At 48.3% G+C, this 24,523-nt stretch overlaps 1 protein-coding gene across 1 annotated transcript in view; it reads left to right on the top strand.

The window, feature by feature from the left end:
* PLXNA4 (plexin A4) overlaps positions 1 to 24,523 on the top strand; it is a 492,275-nt gene that overhangs the window by 308,727 nt on the left and 159,025 nt on the right. Inside the window, exon 4 of the mRNA XM_055421287.2 lies at positions 14,149 to 14,280. Within this exon, the coding sequence (XP_055277262.2) occupies positions 14,149 to 14,280 (132 nt within the window). The remainder of the gene's footprint in view (positions 1 to 14,148; positions 14,281 to 24,523) is intronic.

Raw genomic sequence — 24,523 nt, 5'->3', positions numbered from 1 at the left:
CATCTCCATCTTCAACTAACTCACCAAATACAAATGAGTACTAACTATCCACAACTAGCAGTCATGTGCATATTTCCAACATGTTGTTGTTGTTTTAGTTGCTAAGTCATGTCCGACTCTTTTATGACCCCAAGAACTGTACCCACCAGGCTCCTCTGTCCATGGAATTCTCCAGGCAAGAATACTGGAGTGGGTTGCCATTTCCTTCTCCAGGGCATCTTCCTGACCCAGGGATCAAACATGAGTCTTCTGCATTGGCAGCAAATTCTTTACCCCCTGAGCCATGAAGGAAGCCCTACTTCCAATATACTAGCCACTTTAGTAAGAGCATCTCATAATTCACCTGATGAAATCCTGACCGCAACCCTGGGCTCAGAATTCTGAGCACCATATTTCAGTGAAGGATATTAAGCAGATCTTTAAAATTCTCCCTGAAGTCACAAGGGCTAATAATGGGCAGAATCAGGACTCCAGCTTGGCTGGCTACACAGCCCTGTGCTTAAGCTCAGTGCTATAGACCTGCCCTCAAGGGGCTGACATTCTCACAGCTGAAACAAACACACTGAAAGCCTGACAGCAAAGGACGGGCGTCTACATGAGTCGAAGCACGAGACAGCTTTTAGCGGCTGGGCAGTTGTGGCTGCAGGTGATATGAAACAGGGAGGCATTCAGAGTGGGTCAAGTGTTATGGAAAGAGCCTTTGGAAGAGTGTCCTGGACCAGATTCAGAGGGAGGGATGTGCGTGGGTTGGTTGAGAGGAAACTGAGGAAACTGAGGGACATGGTGTGAATAGGACTGTGAACGGAACTGTGAGAAAGGACCAGTTCGATTCTTTGAGGAAACAGGAACGTATAGGCCTGGCAAGAAATGCAGGGCTGTGTGGAGGAGCGGGGATGCTGCACCTAGAAGTGCTGTGGGTGCTCACGGATGGTGGTTGCTAGGTGATGAGGAGGAAGATGGGGAGAGCTGGGAGGAGACCTGGGGGGCAGAGTTTGGTTCTACTCTAGGGCAAAGATGACAATATGCAAAGGACCATCTGAAGATGGAACCAGTTGGGATCAGGAGAGAAAGTAACTAGGAGGGAAAGTTGCTAGAAGATCCAAGTCCTGGTCCCTAGATAAGAAGAAAGTGGAAGTGAAAGTGAAGTTGCTCAGTCGTGTCCGACTCTTTGCGACCCCGTGGACTGTAGGCCACCAGGCTCCTCCGTCCATGGGAGTCTCCAGGCAAGATACTGGAGTAGGTATCTTCCCTTCTCCAGGGGATCTTCCTGACCCAAGAATTGAACCCCCGTTTCCCACATTGCAGGCAGATTCTTTACTGTCTGAGCCACCAGGGAGCCCTGGGTAGGCCTTAGGGACTAGAGCAATGGGGCATGCAGTGATGGTAAACTGTGAGATGTGAAGGTGTGGGGGTTATGGGTGGGGATTACTGCTGCCTCTGAGCTCAGGAGAAAACCTAGGCAAAGCCCACTTTCCTCTTTCAGTCAGCACAAGTCCTGCGTCTTTACTTGGAGCCAAGCTGTTTGCTAGAAGCTCTATCCTCTGAGCTAAGACCCGACCAGCTGGGGCTCATGGAACTCCTGTAACAGCTCATGTGAGAGTCCATCCGTCTCCAGCCTTCACTCCGCTTCTGGTGTCTCCTGCTTCCACTACAGCTGCCTTGAGCAGCTGCTGGGTCCCCCTCTGGAGGAGGCTCAGTTTCCAGCAGGAGGAAAACGCTGACTGCTCCTCAGCCCCTTGCAGTCGGGATACAGCTCTGCCCGTTAACCCACAGGTGACTGCCACCGTTGTGGGGCACAGAAGAGAGGACACAGCCTCCCCTCATTTGGCAGGAGGGCACTCTGGGCCCTGAGTATACAGGGCCGGAGATGGGAGGGTAGGGAGTCATGGAAGAGGCAGTAGGGGAGTAGGTACGAGGAATCCAGCGTCCTGGTTCTGGATTTGAGACTGTCCCCAGTTCCACATAGAGCCACTGCCTCACCTTTAGGAAACAGGCCCTGCTTCTCCTTAGCACCCTGCCAGCCCTGAGTCCACTTCCCACCCTTGATGGGTCCCCAAAGATGATCCTCCTTTCCATGAGCTGGGCTGTGGTACCCCATTTCCCTTTCTGGGGCTTGCCCAAACCGTATGCATGAAGCTGCTTTCATCTTTCTCCATAAAGTTGCTGGCTTTCTGAATCATGCCTGAGTGGAACCAGGCTCTTCAGGACAGTTCCTCTGGCTTGAGGCATCGTGTGATGGTCTCTGGACCACATTGGTGGGATGCCCGTCTGAGCCCTCCATCATGGGCACAGACTCTTCCAGACCGAGTTTCCTCTGGCAAGGCCCATTTTCTGGTCGGCTCAGATGGTCTACAGCTGAGCCCTGGGGCCTCTTCTCTCTTTCTTTAAGTGACCTTGTTGGAATTTGAAAGTCCACTCTGTGGGCCACAGACTCTAACCTCTCTTTCTATAACACATAAGGTTGCTGCTCCTCTTGGGGATGAGTGGGGATCACAGGGATCGATTCATTAAAACTGGCTTCCTAGCAATCAGTGAGATTACTGAAACTTACTGAACATTTATTGAAACATAACCATCATCCCCTCACTCTAGACTCCCACAGTAACAACCAAGTATTGTTATGATTATTTCTGTTTGTTTTTTTATTTTCCAAGAGGAAAGGAAACTCAGGAAAGTTTGGTGGGTTGTCTAAGGCCACACAGTTCCTAAGCGCAGAGCTGGGATTCACACCGTCTTACCCTCTCACTCTGCCTACACATAGCATCTCAGAAGCCAGGGGATTCTGGTCTTCTGAAATACGGAACGAGCAGATTGTGTAAAGCACATGGCAGTGAGTGGCAGGCATATATCAACAGTCTCTTCATGGGTACTTGTTTTTCCAGGAGTGGGAGTAGCCTGTCAATGCTCCCTTGTGGCTAGAGGCACATAGCTAAAAGCCATTCAGGATTTAGGAGTACAGCCTACTCTAAGGTCACAGTCTGGCTGACCCACCAAGTTTCCAACCCTGTAACTTGTGTGTGCAATTCTCTCCAACAAGATTGGGAAGATGCCGCAAAAGAAGTTGATTTTAAATATTTTGCATTTGAAACATACTGGTTTGAACTTTTTTCTGGTACTTCCTTTCATATCAACCATACTGTCTTTCATTTTTTATTTCATCAGCATCTTTTTCTCCTGGAGTTGAATCCTGTTCTTTGTGTCACCACCCAAGCAGGTGGTGGGGTGGGGGTGGGATAGAAGCCATTGTCCCTGATTTCTCTGATGTGGACCATACAGGGGAAGAAGTCCTAATGGCTACCTGGACAGCATCATTCGGTTTTGTACGTGTTTAACGGGAGATCCACAGGGACCTGTTGTCCCAACAGTGTTTGGTAACACAGTGCAGGTTTCATGTGCGCACAGAGCCTGTCTAATTAATTACTGTTTACCCTCTTGCAGTTCCCTTTGCAAGCTCTTTCTCCTGGCTGGAATCAGGAAATCAAAACAAAGCACCCTTACTGTGCTATTCTGGGGCGGCTTAAGCAGGGCAAATACAGAAGCAGGGGCCCTGCTCGCATTCTAAGCCCTGGGATTCAAGGCAGGGAGGTGAGCCTGTGGCGTGTGGCATGGTCCACTCTGCTGGAGGAATGGGCACCACCGGCCCCTTGGGTCTGGGCTGGATGATTCCAGCTTCTCCCCTGCTGCTGAACCTTCCAGTGCGAACATCCGCAACTGTTCAGTTCCCTTGTCATAAGATAAGAAAGAAATCCGCATCCTGGGGACAAATGAAGATGTTGATGAGTAGTTTGAATGTTTCCATTCATTCATTTATTCAACAGATTTTTATTGACCCCCCCCCCCCCCACTATGTGGCATGGTTCAGGGATTTGGCAGACACCAGTGAGCACAGGAGATAAAGATTTCTGCTCTGTGGTGTTTACATGGAGATGAATAATAAGCATCATAAAGGAATAAATTATGTAGTATGGGAGATAGTAACAAGTGCTGTGGATAAAAAAGAGAAAGTAGAGCAGGGGAAGGAGATTGGAAGAGCCAGAGGAAAGGGAGAGGCTCTTCCCTCTTTTTAACTTGAAAGCACTGGGCACTACTGTATAGCACAGGGAACTCCATCAATATTCTGTAATAACCTCTCTGGGAAAAGAATCTGAGAAGGAATGGGTGTATGTATATGTGTAATTGAATCACTTTGCTGTGTGCCTGAAGCTAACACAGCTTTGTAAATCAACTATTCTCCAATATAAATTAAAAAAAATTTTTTTTTAATGAGCATGCCACTGAAAAAAAAAATGAAAGCACTGGGGACAATTCAAGTGAGTATGAGTGGAGTTTTGTTACAGATGCCCTTGGTTTGGGGTTATAGGAATTAACAGTGAGTGCTTGGGGCCAAGGGATCTGCCCTTGGCAGGGGACAGACTTGCAGCCCCTGGGAGTCTGACGGGAGCTTAGAGGTCATCCCAGTCACTACCATGAGGATCAGGCAGCTCTTCCTCAGGATGCGGAGACTGTAAATAGGCCCCTTGCCCTAAAGAGAGGTAATTCCACCACCAGCAATTTTCGAAGAAAGTCACGCCTCGTACTTGTGTCTTTTTTCCTGCTGGCATAGCACACCCTTCCAGGCCCTCCTCGTCCATCACTTTGTCGTAGAATTATGCATGGAAAGTTCTAGAGGCCATGTTTGAGTGGAGACCTAGCCTCACCTTCAGGGATGGAGATGGTGTGTGTGTGTTTGTGCCCGTGAGTGTGTCTGCACATCTAAAAGTGCCCAGTGTGGCAGCTTGGGCTCAGAGTGAGCTTCTCCATTCATTCATGCAAGCAAGGGTCAAGACCGGCCACACACCTGCTGCGGGCGCGTCCCTGTGTGCTCAGCTCTTCTTTCACCTGCTTTGCAGTCTGTGTGGCAAGATGCTGAGGGACAGACACTGGGGTTGCAGCACTTTCAGCCTCTGGGGACCAACAAAATAAACCGCATACGTAAGATCCAAAAGTCTCAGTATTTTTCCCTCCTGGGAGACACCGCAACCCTCTATGTGCCAGAGAAGCAGATCCTGGCCACGGTTTTCCCACTGAGGGTCCTGACGGCTATTCTATTTCTGGCTCCGTGGGAGACAGGTTGAGGCCAGGACACCTGAGAGAGCCACAGTCATGTCTTGTGGCTCTTGAGAGGAGCAGCAGAGACTGGCTTCACATGCCTCTGTATTGGAGGCATGGGGGTCCAGGTGGAGAATTCAGAGGGTCCTGGGACACTGGTTTCTAGATTTAGTCTGCTCCCACCCTGCCTCTCCAGCCTCCGTTCACGTCCCTGCCTGCCGCGTGAGACCCCCACCCTTGCTGCCTTATTCCTGGGTCTGATCGGGAGGTCTGGCAGGTGTAGACCTTGACCAGGAGGTCTGGGGACAATGTGAGAGGAGAGAGGAAAGGGGAATCCTGGGGTGGCCTACATCTTTAAGGATGAATAACACTGTTTGCTCATTAGGGAGATTATTTCAAGCAAGACGGCAGCCAGAATACTCTAATGCAAGCATCTGCCTGCTACCAGGAGACGATATTTATTGTTCAATTCTTCAATGGATGTAAATAAACAGCCTGGCCCAGATAATGTTCCAATAAACAAACAAGCAGCTGCCAGGAGCTCCCCGGATGGCTGACCTTTGCGGAGGCCACCCTGCTGATGTTTTAATAGCAGTTCTGCCTGGCAACGTAGTTGACCACCATGCCAGGGGTGGAGAGGTGGCAGTGTTGCTCAGTGGATGGGCTGGTGGGAAAGTGGGGCCAAGCAGATTATCCTAGGCTGGAGACCGAGCAGCTGAGAAGGACCGGTGAGGAGGCCTGTGTACCGGAAATGTGGCTGGTCCAGACTGAGTTCCTCTGTCAGTGTGAAATACACATCAGATTTCAAAGACATGGTATGAAAAGCACATGTAAAATATCTCATTGACAATGTTTATGCTATAGACATGTTCAAGGGATACTATTTTGGGGCACAGTGGGTTAGTAAAAAAATAGATTACTAAAATAAATTTGGGCATTTCCCTGGTGGTCCAGTGGTTAAGACTCTGAGCTCCCAATCCAGGGGGCCTGGGTTCGATCCCTGGTCAGAGAACTAGATCCTGCATGCTCCATCTAAGACCCCACATGCCAAAACTAAAAGAAAAACAAAAAACAGACCCACTCCCCACCGATGCCACAACTAAGATCCCACATGGTCACTGAAAAGACCCTGTACACCGCCATGAAGGTCCTGCATGCTATGACTGAGACCTGGCACAGATAGAGAAATAAATAAAAATAAACGTTCTCTGAAAAAGTTGATTTTACCTTGTTATTTTGGGAGGCTTCCCTGGTGGTGGCTCAGACAGTCAAGAATCTGCCTGCAATGAAGGAGGCCCAGGTTCGATCCCTGGGCCGGGAAGATACCCTGGAGGAGGGCATGGCAACCCATTCCAATATTCTTGCCCGGAGAATCCCATGGACAGAGGAGCCTGGAGGGGTCACAGTCTATGGGGTCACGGTCCATAAGGTCACAAAGCGTCGGACATGACTGAGCGACTAACACTTTTAGTTTTTAATGTAACCACTGCTGGAAACTTTTTAATTGCCCATGTGGCCTGCATTTGTGGCTAGCATTATATTTTTGCTGTCCTGTGCAGTCTAGAACCTTCCACTGGGCCAGTGGTGAGGCCTGAAGTGACACCTCACCCTTCAGGCCTTGGAGAACACCTCTGTACTGTCTCCTCAGGACAGGGCGCCATGAAGTTGGCCAAAAGTTCGCCTGTCACCCCCTTTTACACGTGTTCATTTGTGCCTCCCTCTGCCAGCGTATCTTTATAAAATCTGTTAGTGCCACTCATTTTGCTACTTTAGATCAGTCTTCCTACTGACTAAAGAGATTTCGTCTCTCAAGTGGGTCTTTGAATGAATCTGATATTACCCATGATGTGTTGTATTAGTCAAACTCTCATGGCTGGCAGTACCATGCGGTGGCCCTGTTATTCTGTGACATGCACTTGCTCCCTTGAGCCTCCACTGGGGCTGGGCTGATAATTCCTGGTTATACTCAAATCAGTTGGCCAGATCTCCTGGGAAGAAGGAAAAGAGGCCTTCGAACACTTCTCTGCTATAGCATTTGCCGCTTGGCCTCATCCATGTGAAATCTGAGCCCATTAGGAGACTAATATCCCAGAGGGTGGGCTTCTCTGGTTGCTCTGAAGTAAAGTATCAGCCTGCAGGGCAGGAGTCGCAAGTTCCATCCCTGGGTTGGGCAGATCCCCTGGATGAGGAAATGGCAACCCACTCCACTATTCTTGCCCAGAGAATCCCATGGACAGAGGAGCTTGGTGGGCTACAGTCCATAGGGTTGCAAAGAGTCAGACATGACTAAGCAACTGAACACACACATACACACATTCCCAGAGGGCAGGGCAGGCACTCACCGATCTCCTCCAGAAACTGGCTCAGAGTCTAGCATAACACTGCGCATTCCATAAATGCATGCTGGATAATGAGTGAGTGTAGACTGTCGCTCTGTCAAGGAACACACAGGGTGAGGGTGCAGTCTTCTCCTTGGTGTCAACCTCAGAGAATATCATCTTCTAATGGACATGAGGGGTTTCTTTATATTTTCTACCTTAAATCAATGTCTATTTTCATTCTTTCTCACTGGTTGGTTGATATGCAAGTATCATCTGTGCTGTATAACGTAGTACATTTTATGTATCCTAATGTGTGAGATAACAAATCTTGTTTATACTAAGCTGTCCCCTCTAAGCTTCAGGGTGGCCCCTGTGATAGTGATGGAACCAGAGCCACTAGCCACTGTGTCTCCTTTCATCTCAGCTGTGTCTTTGTGGCCTGGGGGAATCTTTCCCAGGCTGTCCCCAAGTTGCAGGCATCTGGTTTGTTCTAACTTACCAGGGGTGGACTGGAGGTGATTTTTTGTATCCAGGAGAACTTGGTTCAGAGGATGGCTTCTGTTTGCCTGTTTTTCCCTGGGATCCCATTTGAAAGCTGCCGGTCATTCTGTTGGACTTTTTGGCTGCAGGGGAGTACTGGGAGCAGTCAGTGGAAACAACGGAGCTCTCCCTTTTTGATCCTGCTTCCTGCCTTGATCGGCTCAGAGTCCATCCTCTGACTGGCAGAGTGTGGCTTGTCTTACCCGGAGGGAGTTGATCAGTTACTTAGTAACTGCTTGCTTTTCCCATCCCTGTTGTAGCTGTTGTTTAGTTGCTCAGTCGTGTCTGACTTTGCGACCCCATGGACTGAAGACTGTCGGACTCTTCTGTCCACCGGATTTCCCAGGCAAGAATACTGGAGTGGGTTGCCATTCCCTTCTCCAGGGGATCTTCCTGACCCAGGGATGGATCTCGTGTCTCCTGCATTGCAGGCAGATTCTAAATTGCTGAGCCACCAGGAAAGCCCTTTAGCCATCTGTGGAGTACAATTGACAAGTTAATATTGTATATATTTAGGGTAAACAGTTTGATGTTCCGATTCATGTATATATTGTGAAATAATGCCACCTGATGCGAAGAGCTGACTCATTTGAAAAGACCCTGATGCTGGGAAAGATTGAGGGCAGGAGGAGAAGGGGACAACAGAGGATGAGATGGTTGGATGGCATCACTGACTCAACGGACATGGGTTTGGGTGGTCTGCAGGAGTTGGTGATGGACAGGGAGGCCTGGCATGCTGCGGTTCATGGGGTTGCAAAGAGTCGGACATGACTGAGCGACTGAACTGAACTGAATCACTGCAGTTCAGATAATTCACATATCCACCACCTCCTGTGTGTGTGTGTGTGTGTGTGTTTATGTGATGAGAACACTTAATATCTATCCTCTTCATGAATTTCAGTTATGCAGTATTGTATTATTATTACAGTCACGTTGTTGCACATCAGCTCTCTAGACCTTATTCATCTAATAACTGAAACTTTATGTCCCTTGACCAACATGTGTGCATGCTAAGTCACTTCAGTTGTGTCTGATCATTTGCAACTCTATGGACTGTAGCCTGCCAGGCTTCTCTGTCCATGGGATTCTCCAGGCAAGAATACTGGAGTGGGTAGCCATTCCCTCCTCCAAGGGATCTTCCTGACCCAGGCATCAAACCCACATCTCTTTTGTCTCCTGCATTGGCAGACGGATTCTTTACCATCAGCACCACCTGGGAAGCCCATGCCTCGACCATCATCTCCCTGTTTTCCCCTCCTACCATTCTACTCTCTTCTTCTAAGAGTCTGACTATTTTAGATCCCATGTATAAGCAAGACTGTGCAATATTTTGTCTTTCTGTGTTTATTTCAGTTTGTAGAAATGTTCTCCAGATTCACCAATGTCATTGAAAATGGCCAACTTTCTATTTTAAGGCTGAATTACATATATATAATCACATCTTTTTATCCATTCATCCCTTGATAGATATTTAGGTTGTTTCCATATCTTGGCTATTGTGAGCAATGCTGAAATGAACATGGGTGGGCAGACACCCCTTTGAGCTACTGATTTTATTTCCTTTGGGTATATACCCAGGAGTGGAATTGCTGGATCAAATGGCAGGTCTGTTTTTAATTTTTTGAGAAGATACCTTACTGTTTTCCTTAGTAGCTATACCGATTTACACACTACCAATAGTGTACACAGGTTCCTTTTTCCATACTCTCACCACATCTGTCAGTAACTACTTACTGAGCACCAATCGTGCCTTGGGTCCTGTGCTAGGCATTGGGGCTGAAGCATTGGATACACCAAGCATGATCCCTGCCACTGTGAGACTTGACATCCCAGGTCTATTTGCTCAGTTGTAGCTCCTCCCCCACCCTCAGTTCCCACAGAGGACGCACCATCTTTCTGCAGCTCATTTCCATCATGGGCCTTCTGGCTATTCCAAAGAGCTTAGGATCAGCTGTGAATGTTCCTGTTCCCTGCTCCAGACCATTTATAAAAAACAGTAAATAGGACCAGTCATAACACTACTGCTTGGCGAGTCCCCCAGTTCCCACTTCTCCACACAGAAATGTGTCTTTTTCTATCTCTAAGTTGGTTCTCTCTCCATGGCCAAACTGCCCAAAGTCCCATGGAGACTCATTATTTTTAAAACCTTTTCATGTGGAACCTTGTCAAAGGCTCAGGGAAAATATAAATAGCTCAACTGCAAGTTCTGAGCTAGGAATCAGGAGACCTGGGTTCTAGTCCTGACTGTCATTGGTTTATCACTGAATTTTAGAAGAGGCCCAAAACAGCCCCCATCTCAGTTTTTTCATTGGTAAAATGAGAATGATTATGCTGGCAGTCAACATCATAAAAATTTTACAGCCATCAGATGAGACAGTGTTATTTAAGAATAACATTCTCAGCAAGGTATAAAACAAAAATATAAGGGATCGTTATTTTGAAAATTTACAACAGCATCTTTTTCATTCATATGCATGATTCTTTCCCAAAAGGACTGCGGAAGATAGACATGGTTCCTCCAGCACTCCTGGGGTGATGCTTGTTTACCATTAACTACTTTCACGCTTAGAAGAGATGCAAGTTTATAGACCCAGTAGGACCTGGCTCAACTTGTGTTGGTATACTATGTAAGTACATTAAAGAATGGACTCTGGAATTGGTCAGACTTCAGTAGGGGTCCAGACCACGCTGATCACTAGACGTGTGACCATGAACAAGGTATTAAAACCTCTCTGTGCCTTATTATTCCTGTAAATGGAATAATATTAAGGCTTCATGGAGTCATGAGGTTTAAATGAGAAGATAAATACATGTAGAATGCCTTCCATCATGCCTGACACATAGCAGCCACTAAGTTGCTAGCAGTTCTTGTTGCCCAAGAGCCAGCAGCTAGTCCAGCCTACCTAAATTTGATGGCTGTCCATCATTCAGCATGTCCCATCACAAACTCCTTGTATCCATGTCTTGTGTGAGACTCTTTCAGCAGATGGGTTGAATGGGTGCTTCCCTGTCTGTTTCCTGAAACAAGTAGTATGGATTGGGTGGGGTGATTTCCTGCCCTGGAGGAGTGGGCAAGGGTGGGGCCCATTGCCCCATGCCTTGCCTCTCCAGGCCTGGAAAAACTAGCACCATTAGTGCTCCCTGGCCCACCCCTCTGTCCCTGCCCAGTTATTCTAGTTTCTTCTAATGTCCACATCCAGCCCATCACCTCATCCTAAAGAGCAGGGAAGGTGGAGCCAAATGATAAAGACAGTCACTTAGGCACTGAATCCAATTTCCCTCGGGGATCACAACACAGGGCACTGGAGGGGACTCCTTTCTGCCAGCATCCCTGAGGGGTGCCTGCTCCTGCTGGCAGCCTTAAGGGGCTGGAGACCAGCCAGGCTGCACAGGATCACTCATGTGCTGCTGCTCCAAGGGTGATTCACAGCTGGGGAGGCAGCCTGGCTGGGCTGGAGGCCAAGGCCATCACCGCGCGGTCAGACTTGGGTGGTAATCCCAATTGGTTTTGCATGAGCTCCCATTTCATTCAGATTAAGGAAAGACCTGCTCAGGGTGGACATTTGGTGGCTTGGGGGTGGGGACAGAAGAAGGAGGGCTACTGAATTCCCAGGCATTTGGATTTTAACGGCTAAGCATGTCTTATTCTTAATTCCTTCACCAGTTTTTTTGTTTTTTCACTATTGTTGTTGTTTTCCTGAGCTTAATGGGAATCTCCAAAGAAGAGTTTGAACTTCATTCATTTCTTCATTTTAAAAATAAATATTTGTCAAGCACAAGTGTTTCAGCTTCAGAATTGGGAATGACTGGTGAAAGCCTCTGGAATTTGTATATACCGGAGGCCCTTGCCTTTGGTGGTACCCCCAGAAAGTAAATGTGAACCTCATCAAGGAACAGTGTCCCTCATGTAACTGGAGTGGTAGAAAAAATACAGATTCCTGGGTCAGACTGGATCCTCATTCATTTGTCAGATTTGATAGCTCAGGAAGTTATTTCATGTACTGTGTCCCATTTTCCCCATCTATTCTCTCAGAACATATCATTAGATATTGCAGAAAACCTTTCTGTTACTTTAATAATAAGGAAATGTCCTGAGTAGCTAGATAGGCCGGGACACGTGATAGCCTTCGGGGCTATTTTGATTCAGTGGCCCAGGGACACCACCAAATACCAATGCTTTTCATCTCTGTCCCTGACCTTCCCAAGCTCCAGCCCCCCACCATCTTCTTATAACAAGAGGGTTGCCAATAGTTCTGGGAGCTACCTGTTTCTTTGATCTTATCAAGAGTGAGGGGAGATGCTTTCTTCCCCTGTCACAAGACATAGTCCTTGCTTCAGTCTAATTTCAAGTGTTGAATGGTTTGGGTCTGCTTTCTCTCCATCGCTGTGGCCAGAGAGTGAGATTAAACTGATTTGTTTCTGCCCATCGAAGACCAGCCCAGGAAGCAGGGGGTGGGTCCAGTCCCACCTAAAAGGTGAGAAAGGTTGGAATGGATCCTGGAGGGGCCTTGCAAGCCAGGACAAAAAAGCTCTTGAGAAGATTATATCAATAAGGAATCATGTATAAAATAATCTCCCAGTTACCTGATGTCTAGGAAGAGCTGAAAAATTGTGCTTAAGAGTAAGGCAAGCAAAAAGCTAGCACAAACCCCAAATCAAATATATATGTCATACACCACCCTGGTGTCAGAGTTCAGTGAATTCAACAGAAATAAGAGACAGCAGACTTTTGGATGAATTGATGTTATCAGATGGCATTAATATGGTGTCCTTTCTGTAACTTAATTCCTCTGAATAAGCTCTGCCAGTCTCCTTGAGCTCCTAAAAGGTTAAGAATTACCTATTAAAATTAAAAATGAATATATAATGGGAATATTTGGAATATGATTTATTTCTTTAGTTTTGTTATTGAAATTTCTAAAATTACACTGCATTATCTTATAGAGACTCGTACAAATGGCATCTAATCAAGTCTGGTGATCTCCTAGGTATTGCTTCTCCTTATCTACCTCTGGCATTCTCCTCACCTTCCTACGTTCTTACGTGGATGGTAATGTTTGATCCCAACTTATGTGGATGGAAATGTTAGTGCTCATCAATAGTCATGGCAAATCTATGAGCCCAGACTGGTGATGACCCTGAAGACCTGGGCCAGCACACTGAATCAGGGGATGGGTGACATTGGGAAAGTCCTATCTTTTCTAGACTTGTCCTCAGCCTTGGGGAATGTGGACAAAAGTCTTTCCTCAGGGTCTTCACATTGTTCCAGCAGTTCTAGGAAGGACTGTTAGATAGCCCAGAGACGACCTAGTCTGTCAAGTGTTCTTGGAAGACCGAGAATGACTCACGCCCAAAATACATTTTCCTGGAATGCCCACATACCCTCACTGGGGACATAAATAGAAACTCTAAGGGATTTGGGGACCCTACATCTATTCTAGAATCTGAAGCATAAGCCAGTGGGTTCATAGACAGAACAAGTCCACCTGGTGTGACTCTTCTGGGGTTCTGGATTCTCCTCAAAGGGCAGCAGTGATCCGGCTGCCAGTTTCAAAGAATCAGCCCATATCTTTACATCCAAATTTGTTCTGCTAACAAATGTGGCTAACAATACTGCCTTTCTGTTGTAGGATGATGCTCTGATCCGAAGCAGCATCAGTTTTCCCCTGTTTGCCTTATCCTCAGATTCCTCTTCCCCACCCTCTTGTCCAAAGATACACAAGCAAGGTGTCAAAGTTGTGAGCCTAAGGCATAGTGAGCCAGAGAGAAGAACACTAGGTTCTGAGTGCAACCTGGTTTGGCCTCCCTGCCCCCTCTCCACTATCCCCACCCCTTCTTTGGCCATTTCCCGCCAAGAGGCCCCTGGTGGGTGTGCACTGCTCCTGACCTTTTGTCTTTCCTGAGAGTTCAGTTGGTAAAGAATCCCTGCAATGCGGGAGACCTGGTTCCATCCATCCATCCAGGTTGGGAAGAAGGGAAAGGCTACCCATTCCAGTATTCTGGCCTGGAGAATTCCAGGGATGAGTCCATGGGATCACAAAGAGTCCTACACGACTGAGGGAATTTCACTTCACTTCACTTCACTGGGCTCACCACCCCTCCCTTGCCCATGGGGAGGGAAGCTCCTGGCTGAGGCTGGACTGCGGGCGGCTCAGGATCTGAACTCACATGTGAACTCTCTTCTTCCTCTCGTCCACAGATCCGGGTAGATGGGCCCAGGGGCAATGCCCTGCAGTATGAGACGGTGCAGGTGGTGGAGCCCGGCCCCGTGCTCCGGGACATGGCCTTCTCCAAGGACCGCGAGCAGCTCTACGTCATGTCAGAAAGGCAGGTAAGGCTCTCTGCGCTCTGCCAGACATTCATCTTGCCGCTAAAGACTAGCCTGTGGCTCCGTGGAAACCTACAGGAGGCTGGCTGCAGAGAGGGGGTTTGATTTATTGGGCTCAGTGTGTATCCTTTCTGTTCTGCTGCCTGGGGACGGAGGCTGAGCGCACCTGAAATGGAATGAAATCGTTCAACTATCAAAATATCCGTGAGTCAAAGACAAATCCACTGACTTCAGAGTGATGGTGTGTATAGAGGCAGGGCCAACACTTGCCCTCTTCTGAAGAAACGTGGTATGGATGCTCAAGTTTCTGGTCTAGATTTTCCTACACACTATAATCTCCTGCCAAGGTCACCCTCATGGACTCTCGGAGTTCTATGGTGTGCAAGGATTTGTCACCCCCAAAAAATCGTTGTGGGAAGATCGTGAAAGAGTCAGATAGATAGAGATTCTGAAAAGAAGGTCTATGTGTGTGAAATGAGATGCTGTGGCATGTGTCCTGAGCCTTTGTGTGATAAGATGCATGGCATCACTGATGCAATAGACATGAACTTGGGCAAACTCTGGGAGACGGTGAGGGACAGGGAGGCCTGGCATGCTGCAGTCCATGGGGTCACAAAGAGTCAGACATGACCGGGTGATTGAACAACAGCAGCAAGAACTCTAACATGGAACCTCCAGCAAATTCCATGTGGCCATGCCAAGCAGAACAAATACGGTGTGGGGATGGCTATTAGCTGAGGTGGAGTAGGAAATGGCAAAGCTGGAGTTACTTCTGGATCTCAGCTGAGAACTCAGTTCTTCAGGGGTCCCTGAGCTTAGATCAGGACTCATAAGTTTGCAGCAGGCAGAGGAATCAATTTTGCTTTGGAAATCTGGTCCATTTAAGGGTATGTCCTGTGGTGCCCTAATTCACAGAGTGTTCCACCCTGCAAGAAACGCCCCACCCCAAGCGTGGCTTTGCATTGCCATACCTCCATTGCCTCTCTGGAGGATGGGTCATCCTGAGAGAGACCCATTCACCCATGAATATGTATACATGAGCTCTGAGCAGCCAAGGCAGATTCCTCATCTTATTCATCTTCATTAGCGAGGTCTGGACTCCCCAGAGGACCTTGCTGACAGAGTCTGGATTGTTCCCTCTCTGCATAGTGGGGGAGATAAATACCACATTATGCCACCCACAGGGCTTGTGCATTATGCCTTGGGAGCCCACAGCAGCTCCACCCTCTCCCCCAGAGCTTGATGACATCTTCTCGGGGTGTGGGACCCCCCCCATTCAGCCTCGCTGGGACTCATTGTGGTGTCCTGGTTGAGGCTGCCATGGCCGGGGTATGGCCTGGGGTGGGGCTGAGAGGGGAGCCTTTTATCCCAGGAGTCAGGACCTGTATGAAGCTGCTCCTTTGCTTTCATCCCTTATTCCCTTCTGGTGGGGCCTACCCTCTCCCTCCCTGCATACCTCCAAGGCCCTGGATGCTGAGAGGAAGTAGCTTTCCTCTGTGGAATAAATTCTTCAGAGAAGACCCAAGACCTCTACAGGTGTTGAATGCTTCAGGATTTCTTACATGACCTGAAAGCCAGGGTTTCTGAACCTGACACTTAAAGACTTCCAAAGAAGAAAATACAAAAGCTGTGTGGAGCCCCCTCTGATAGGTGCCTTGGGATTTGAGTTTCTTGACCTCAGCTGTCCTACTTCCCTGAGGACACAGTTAGAGGTCAGCACCCATTCAGGCTTGACCCGCAAGGCCTGCTGGGAGTGCTGGATTATGGGCACTTTGGGAAGAAGGCAGGAGTAGATGGAGTCAATGCCTTCATCCATCATGGCCATGCTTCTCACAGAGAAGAGGTGGCTGCCACCCAAATCACAGCTCCAAGGCCCTGATATCTGGGCCAACAATCTACTGGGGTTTCAGCTTCTCGGTGGGAGTGGTAAGGTAGCAAGACAGGTAAGTAACCAGGCCTTGTTGTCAGGATATCTGATCATAAACCGTGGTCCTGCCAATTGCTAGCTGTGATCTCAGGAGCTGTTAAGCTTTGTAAGCTTCCTTGTTCTCAGCTGGCACATGGAGGTAATGATAAAATCCAGTACTGTGGTTCCATGCATCAAATGATGTAATACATGTAATCAGCATGAATCAAGCTTGGCACAGAGTAGGGACTCGATAAGTAGAGGCTCTTATTCTTACGACATTGCACCAGGAGTGTGTGAAACTGGCTGTATGTAGAGTCGGACATCAAGATTCTGGGTCATCTGTGAAGGGTGGAGCACAGGTCAAGGTCAAGGTCAAGTTAGGCCCCTGAGCAGGGATCTAGTCCTGCTGCTGCTGCTGCTGCTGCTGCTGCTGCTGCTCCTGCTGCTGCTAAGTCACGTCAGTCGTGTCCGACTCTGTGTGACCCCATAGAGGGCTCCCCCATCCCTGGGATTCTCCAGGCAAGAACACTGGAGTGGGTTGCCATTTCCTTCTCCCATGTGCGGAGAGCAAATCAAGAACCCACAACCTGCAGCTCTGACGGGACATGAGCAGCCTGGTAAATACATCTGGAGATATAGCAGGCCCCAGGGCATCAAGTGAGTGAATCATGAAGGATTAGAACACTTTGCAGGCCAGGACTACAGGCTAAGGGTATGGGCTGATGACACTGATGTCGGCTCTACCTAAAATGTGCTTCAGTTTCTCATCTGGCTAATATTTTATTGTCCCTTAAAGCTTAGCTCTTTTGCCACATTCTCCACTGAGCTGTTCCTGACCCGGGGTTTACACCTGTATCGTAGATCTTCTCTGAGTCGTGATGACTTTCTTATTTATCTATTTTTAATTGAAGGATGATTACTTTAACGAATTGAAAGCTAAAGCCATGTGATCATCTCAATAGATGCAGAGAATGTTCTGGACAAAATTCAATATCCATTTATGATTAAAAAAAAAAAAGAACTTCCAGAAAATAGGCATAGAAGGAACATAGCTCAGCGTGATGGCTTTGATTTTTCCCTCCTACCAGACTGTCAGCAGATGGAGAACAGTTCTTTGTCTTCTTCATCCGTCTAAACCTTGACTTTAAACCCTTTATAGTTATTCTGATGAATGAATGAATCCCCAGTGTCTTCACTGAGCCAGAGTTAAAAAAGAGGAGGACTGATACAATTTATTGCTTATCTTAATTCTTAAGTTTGAACCTAGATAATTAATAAAAAGACTACACTTTGGATAAAGGAAACACCGCCCCCCCCAAACTTCAGTCCCCTGTTTATCACTGCCATGACTTTCACCTTGTTCTGAACTATTTTTTTCTTTGTGTTTTCCCTTATATAAACTTGCTGGTTAAATGTAAATAGTCTACTTTGTCTCTTAAATAATAATATAATACATCTCATGTGCTCATACGTAATATTCCTAATTGTGATATTGTGATTTAAAATAAGAAAAACATACTTGGTCTCCACCCTATTTAAGGTACAGAATTACCACAATCTTTGGAATTTCCCGAGTGATGAGAGTAATGGAGCTACTATTACAATTATTTGCAAGCTGAATAATTCCATAGCCAGATATTTCTGTTGTTATGGATGGATGAGTTCCCCTTTATTTCTTGTCCAGCAAGGGCTGCCTTCCATGTACACTTTTTTTGGGAGTGGCTTAGTGCACCCTGCTAGGTATCAGTGTCATTTTGTCAAGGTCTGCCTGTGCTATATTATGTTTCTGTCTCTTTCCTTTCTTCTGCATGACTCTGGGTATCTCCCTAGGGTGTGTGTGTGTGTGCATGTGTGTGTGTGCATACACACACCTTCCCCTGTGTCTGACTCTACGTGTGTCCATCAGTCTGTGTGAATGTATATGGTATATTTACTGCAACTGCTGTACTCCCCAGGGAACGTCTATATACACTGAAACCAGTGCGATAAAAACCTGCCAAACTGATGGGAGGGAAGTGAGAAGAAGTGTCAGTGAGGCAGACACACGAAGAGACGAGGTGGCAGAGCTGGTGGCTGTCCTCAGGTACCCTGGAGCGACCCCCTACTGGGAGGAGAAGCAGCTATTACGCCCCACCAGGAAAGTGTCTTCTTTGATAGCCTCAGAGCAAGTGGCAGATTTCTCCATAAATTTCAGCATCCCTGCCAGCCACACTCCACCTCTTCCCTGCCTGAGAGCCGGGGGCCTTGAACACATGTTCCTGCTCATGAGATACACTTTCAGTTGTGTTTGGGCCAAAGCAGTCTCTCATGGAGCTCTTTGTTTTGCTGACTCCTGTTGACAGCGGGTCAGCTTCAGGTGTCTGGGGACATCACAGCCTGTCCCTCTCATAAGCCAGTGGCACTCTAGCCCTAGCTGTGAGCCAGGATACAGATGCCTTCAGGGGCTGAGGAGGTGGGTCCACCTGTGGTCGGAGTTACCTAGGAAAGCAGGGCCAGGCAGGGGCCCATCATAATCTGGTCCACTCGGCTCCATCATAATCCGGTAGGGAAGCGGCGAAGGCCATCTTGCTTTGTGATGAATCACCCAGGCCTGATTCATTGGTTCATGCAACAGATTCACTCAATTAGGCAACTACTATGTGCTGAACACGAGCTCAAGCACTGGGGATTCAAAAGTGAAGAAGCATAAATATCCTTGACTTTATAGCTTGTGGTTTCAGCAAGAGGAAACAAGAAGAATCAACCTGCTAAAAAGTCCTATAGTGGATTATCAGGTAATACATGTCATGGAGCAGGGTAAGGGAATTCGGGAGGACTGGTCAGGGTGAAAGTCTTGAAATTTAAAAAGCACAGTGATCAGAGAAGGCTTCCGAGAGAGCAAAGACATCAAAATGAAGGGGTCTGTGGAGGACCCCTGTCCCCTTCTGTGTTTTCTGTATTTCTGTTCAAGCTCTTTGCCTGGGATTGTGAAACGGAGAGATGGTGAAGAATGCACGGTGGGAGAGAGGTGTTTGGGGAAAGGATGCTTTGTAAATGATTTGTACCATGCTGTGAATTTCAGGAGGAAGCTCAGTTCAGGGGAAGGTGATACTGGGGTCCAAGACAGGCTCACGGCCCTTGGAACTTGCACCGTCTCTGGGTGGTGCTTCTGCTGAGGACCCTCTGTGTGATAAGCAGATCATTATTGCCCCTCTGTGCCTCAGTTTCCCTCCCTGCCCCCACCTGCCTCCCAGGATGTTCTGAGACTAGCCAGCATGAAGTCTGACAAGCTCAGAGGTCCATGGACCTTGGTCTCATACAAGTGCAGTCCTGGGGTCCCAGGTGATGGCTCCTGTAAGAATGATTTCCCTCCCTTGATGCTGGGTCCCCAGGCATGTGTCATTCCTCCCGCCCCCGCAGGGCCGAGCTGTCTGCTCCAGTTTGCATTTGGATGGCTGACACTCTGACAAGGCCATTTGGACATTTGCTCCTGGCACCCAGACAGGACTGTTCCCAATAGCTCCTGGGAGAGGGAGCTTGAAGTGCAGACCTGAGAGCAAGCGACAGCCCGTGAGTCACCGCAGGCATTTGCAAAAAGGGAAGAGCTGTTGCCCTGTTTCCCCGAATTTCACTCAGGTGGAAGCCTCCCCACTTGTCTGGAGCTGTTCCCAAAGGATCCTGGGCAGCATGACTGAGATGTTCCACTTCTCACTTCCTTCTAATAAAGGCAGAACCTGGACTTCCCTGGTGGTCCAGTGGTTAAGAGTTCTCCTGCTAATGCAGAAGATACGGGTTCAATCCCTGGTCCAGGAAGATCCCACATGCCATGGGAAAACAGCCCGTGCACCCCAGCTACTGAAGCCCACCTGCCCTAGAGCCCGTGTTCAGCCGTAAGAGAAGCCTTCACGATGACAAGCCCATGCACTGCAACTGGCGAGTAGCCGCAACTCACGGCAACTAGAGAAAGCTTGCACACACCAACGAAAACCCCAAATCAGCCCCAAATCAATCGATTAATTAAGTTTGGAAACATGGCAGAACCACTTCCTGGGAGGGACCTGGGCAGGGGAGATGACTTCCTGTTCCAGGTTCGACACTCCAGTGCTGGTAGCTGAATTCTCCATAGCGCCTTAAAACCTTAGGAGTGGAAGAGCCCTCAAGGCTTCTCAGGTCCAGCTCTCTCCTGCTGCCTTTCCCTCTATGATTCATGAGCAGACTGAAGTCACACAGCAGGTTGGCAGAGGAGCCAAGTTAGAACGCAGCTCAGCTCCTACTGCAAGGTCTGCTCCAAGCCCCGCTTCCAATGAGGACCGTGAAACTCTCTAAGGGGGCGAGAGTCCTCTTCATCTCCTAGTCTTCCCAGCAGGACAGTTCTGTATCCCAATCCTTGGCCACCAAAACAAGCTTTTGAAATCGAAAAGGCTTGCTGGGGTGGGGTGAGCTGATTGGGACACTGCAGGTAATGGTAAGAACTCAGAACCAGGACTTCTCTGGTGGTCCAGTGGCTAAGACTTTGCGCTCCCAATGCAAGAGCCTTGGATTCAATCCCTGGTCAGGGAACTAGATCCCACACACCATAACTAAAGATGTCACATGCTGCAACTAAGATCCAGTACAGCCAAATAAATAAACAAATAAAAATAAAAGAACTCAAAACCACCCCACTGCCCCGTGAAGAAGGGCCCTTGGTTTATTCTCCTAGTCCAATGCACACTGGGACAAGAGCCCCCTTCTATTCTAGAACATCCTGGGGGTACACAGAGCTCTAGACACAGTCAGGACACCCCATAAGGGGAGTGGGCCGCAAAGCACCTTAACCCCACACACCTTTACCAACAGACTTGCATCTGAGGGGGACACTCACAGAAAGTGTAAAACCCTCTAACATCTGAATAGGGTCAAATTCAGCAGCCTCCGTGAGAGGAAAAGAATGACAGTGGCCTGGCATCTGTTAGATGATCATGGGGGTGACGCAGCAGAAATGTGTGCGGCATGGAGACGCTGGGACGATAAGGAATAGGCCATGTAGATGGGGCTTCATCCTGACCCTCAGAGCTCATCTGCTCTGCTCCCCGGAGCAAGTCACTCAAGCAAAGTTTGCACTTCAGTGTCTTCATGCAGAAAGCACAAATGATAATAACCAGCTTTCAGGGCTTTTAGGACTAAAGGTAATACACGTAAAGTGTCGGGCGTGGGCGGTGTCACTATTGTCATTACTATTATTACTAAAACTCTTAGGAACACCCAGACGAACCACTTAACCTTTGGTGGTTAAAAGCTAGTTCACCTTCAGCCACCAGCACCCCCCCAAAATTCCCGGGCACCCCCCAATCCCTTTTAGAATCCCCCAGAAAAGCCTGAGCACCCCCTCTTCACATCTGTTCGCACCAGGAGACTGAGGGCTGGGGGCCTGGGGTCTCCCATCCCAATCAGACAGAACTGCATCCCTTCAAAGGGCTTGGCAGGGTTATCTTCATAACTGCTTCTGCTTGTACATGCATGCTAAGTCACTTCAGCTGTACATGACTCTTTGTGACCCCATGGACTGTAGCCGGCCAGGCTCCTCTGTCCGTGGGATTCTCCAGGCAAGAATACTGGAGTGGGTGGCTGTTTCCGACTCCGGGATTGAATCCTCACCTCTTATGTCTCGTGCACTGGCAGGCGGGTTCTTTACCATGAGAGACACCTGGAAGCCCCAGGGAAGGCATTTAGTTTGAGTCCAGCGCCACAGAACTTGAGGTCATCACAGACTGGGCATCTGAATAGATTCTGGCTCCTCACCTGTCAGGACCTCCAGGGCAGACAGGAAAATGGCTTGTTCTCCTGCTCTGTGCCCCAAACTAAAGAAGAGCTAGTACTAAAGGGAGGGCAGGTGTGGGCGGGGAGGGGGCGGAGTGGGAGTAAAGACGGGAAACCTGAGGGCCCGGCAATTAGGGGAGCGCCTGGCAGCCCTCTGATCCTGAGCTCCGCTCAGCATCTGTCTCCAACACTTGGCCTGACAATCAGATCCTCTCTCCGCTTGGTGCCAGGGCCCCGTTATTTCAGGGCACTTGAAGTGCTGTCGTAAAGGCAACGACCTGTAACACCCCACTCAGCAGCACGTCCGGAGACTCCACTGCATGGGCAGACAGGGCCACAGGCTGCATCTCTGCCACCTTTCAGGTATGCCCCCATGTGTGCTTATTGAGTGCCTGCTGTATGCCCAGTGCAGGGCCAGGCTCTGTGCAGAATAGAGAAGAGCAGAGCAGAGTATGTTCTGGAAGCTCTGTGGCAGTGAGATGGGTGCAAACTCCAGCCTACAGGGTGTTGAAAAAAAGGGGTCCAACTGCTGGGGTTGTCCTAGAACCACAGCGTGTGTGCTAAGTCGCTTCAGTCATGTCCAGCTCTTTGTGACCCCGTGGACTGCAGCCCACCAGGCTCCTCTGTCCATGGGGTTCTCCAGGCAAAATCACTGGAGTGCATTGCCATGCCCTCCTCCAGGGGATTCTTCCTGACACAGGGATCAAACCTGCACCTCTTATGTCTCCCGCACTGGCAGGTGAGTTCTTTACCACTAGCACTACCTGGGAAGCCCTGTGCATTTGGGGTCCTGGAGGTGGATATTAGCCCAAAGGGCACACTCTCCTTGAAGCTTAGGTGGGTATCACAAGGACTCTGATCCAGAGACAGAGCTCAGGGTATATGTCCCAAGACAAGCCTCAACTCCTCAGGCACCCCATCCCCTAACCCAGGGTGGGTGCAGACGGAAACCACCCCCCCACAATCCCACCCCTCTCCCCTTCCTCCAAGGATGGCGTCTGAATGGAAGTGGTTAAGTTCAGTGAGAACTGATCTGAGTTGTGCTTGAAGTTCTGCAGAAAAAGAGAAATACTGGATCCTTAAGTGAGTTGTGTGCTCAGTGTGAATATTGATGAGAAGTTTTCGAAAGTAAATAGACGCGTGTTAATTTGTGCCATTGTTCGAGAGGACTAGTTGGCATTAGTGGCGTCACATGACTTTGCTAAACACAATATAGGTATAAAAGTAGAAATTACAAATAGTAGAATTATATCTGATCTGTCTTGTAATTGCCTTTCAAGTATTACACGGAGACAATGGAGACATGAATTTGAAACTGACTCAGGGACGACGCAGTCATTTCATGGGAATGTATGATGGTTGAGGAAGAGATGGTCTGGATGTTTAAAGAAAGTTGTGCAAAACAATGGAATAGAAAGATAGGTATATCGTCCTCAGACAGGGTTCAGTGCTGGTGCGGAAGGCGTTCTAGTACCTTCTGGGTGACTTGAGGGTGTCCACAGCATGAGCCAGAGCCACCAGTCCTGGTTTCCGGTCTTGGCTTTGCTACTTTCTACCTATATGACTTAGAGCAAATTATTTAACCTCTGGGTATTTCATTTTTCTCAGCAGTAACACAGGGATGGCCCTGACTGAGTGGCTACAATGAATAAATTAGATAATATATAGAACTCTTCGTGCAGGGCCTGGCACTTAACAAGGGCTCAACAACTCTTAGCTTTTTCTTTCTTATTAATATTTTCAGTCTGCTGGCCTATTCGCAGGGTGCCTATATTTTATTGAAATAAGTTCCACCTGTAAATTTTTATTTCCTTCATTCATACACTCACTGTCTCCTCTGAGACCTGTGAGTCCCATTTTTTGGTGCCTAAAATGGCAGAGAGTAAAGCAAGGCAGCTTCCATGGGTTACTCTTTCCATGTCAGCTCTGGCTCCCAGCCTGGGTCCAAGGCACTGAGGCTGCACTAGTGGCCCATTTGTGCACAACTCGCTTTCTTAAGATGTCACCCTGGAAGGGGGTCACCACTCACATCTGCGGGTCCTTCAGGGTAGGAGGAGAGACCCCTCAAGGGAAATCCTACTTCCCTGCAGCCTCCTTTAGTCCACACAACTTGGCGATAAACACTCACTCTCGTTAAGACACGGGAGTCTCAGGAGACTAGCAGTACACACATGAAGTGTGACACATACACAGGTTCTCGTACATGTCCCTTGCCTCGGTGCCACTTTAAACATCAACTAGTCCATGGGTCCCTAAATTTCATCCTCAGAGCCAAAGTTTTGCAGGATATTAAAAAATAAAAACAAGCCTTCTTTGGTCTAATGCATTTGGAGTATTCTTGCCTGGGAAATCCCGTGGACGGAGGAGCCTGGTGGGCTATACAATCCATAACATCACAAAAGAGTTGGACATGACTTAATAACTAAACAACAATGAGTAAGCAGATTTCTTGACGGTAGCATTTCTTAGAGCATCAGTGTGCTAAATCTCCAAGCTAGGGGAGCGCTGGCAAATTTAGGAGGTCATGTCTCCCAGACTCCTTTGACCACAAAATTCACT

Source organism: Moschus berezovskii, chromosome 3, assembly GCF_049115385.1.
Source record: "Moschus berezovskii isolate FMDL1 chromosome 3, NW_MosBer_1.0, whole genome shotgun sequence".
Classification (NCBI taxonomy): Eukaryota; Metazoa; Chordata; class Mammalia; order Artiodactyla; family Moschidae; genus Moschus; species Moschus berezovskii.
This window is presented reverse-complemented; position numbering and strand designations above follow the sequence as displayed.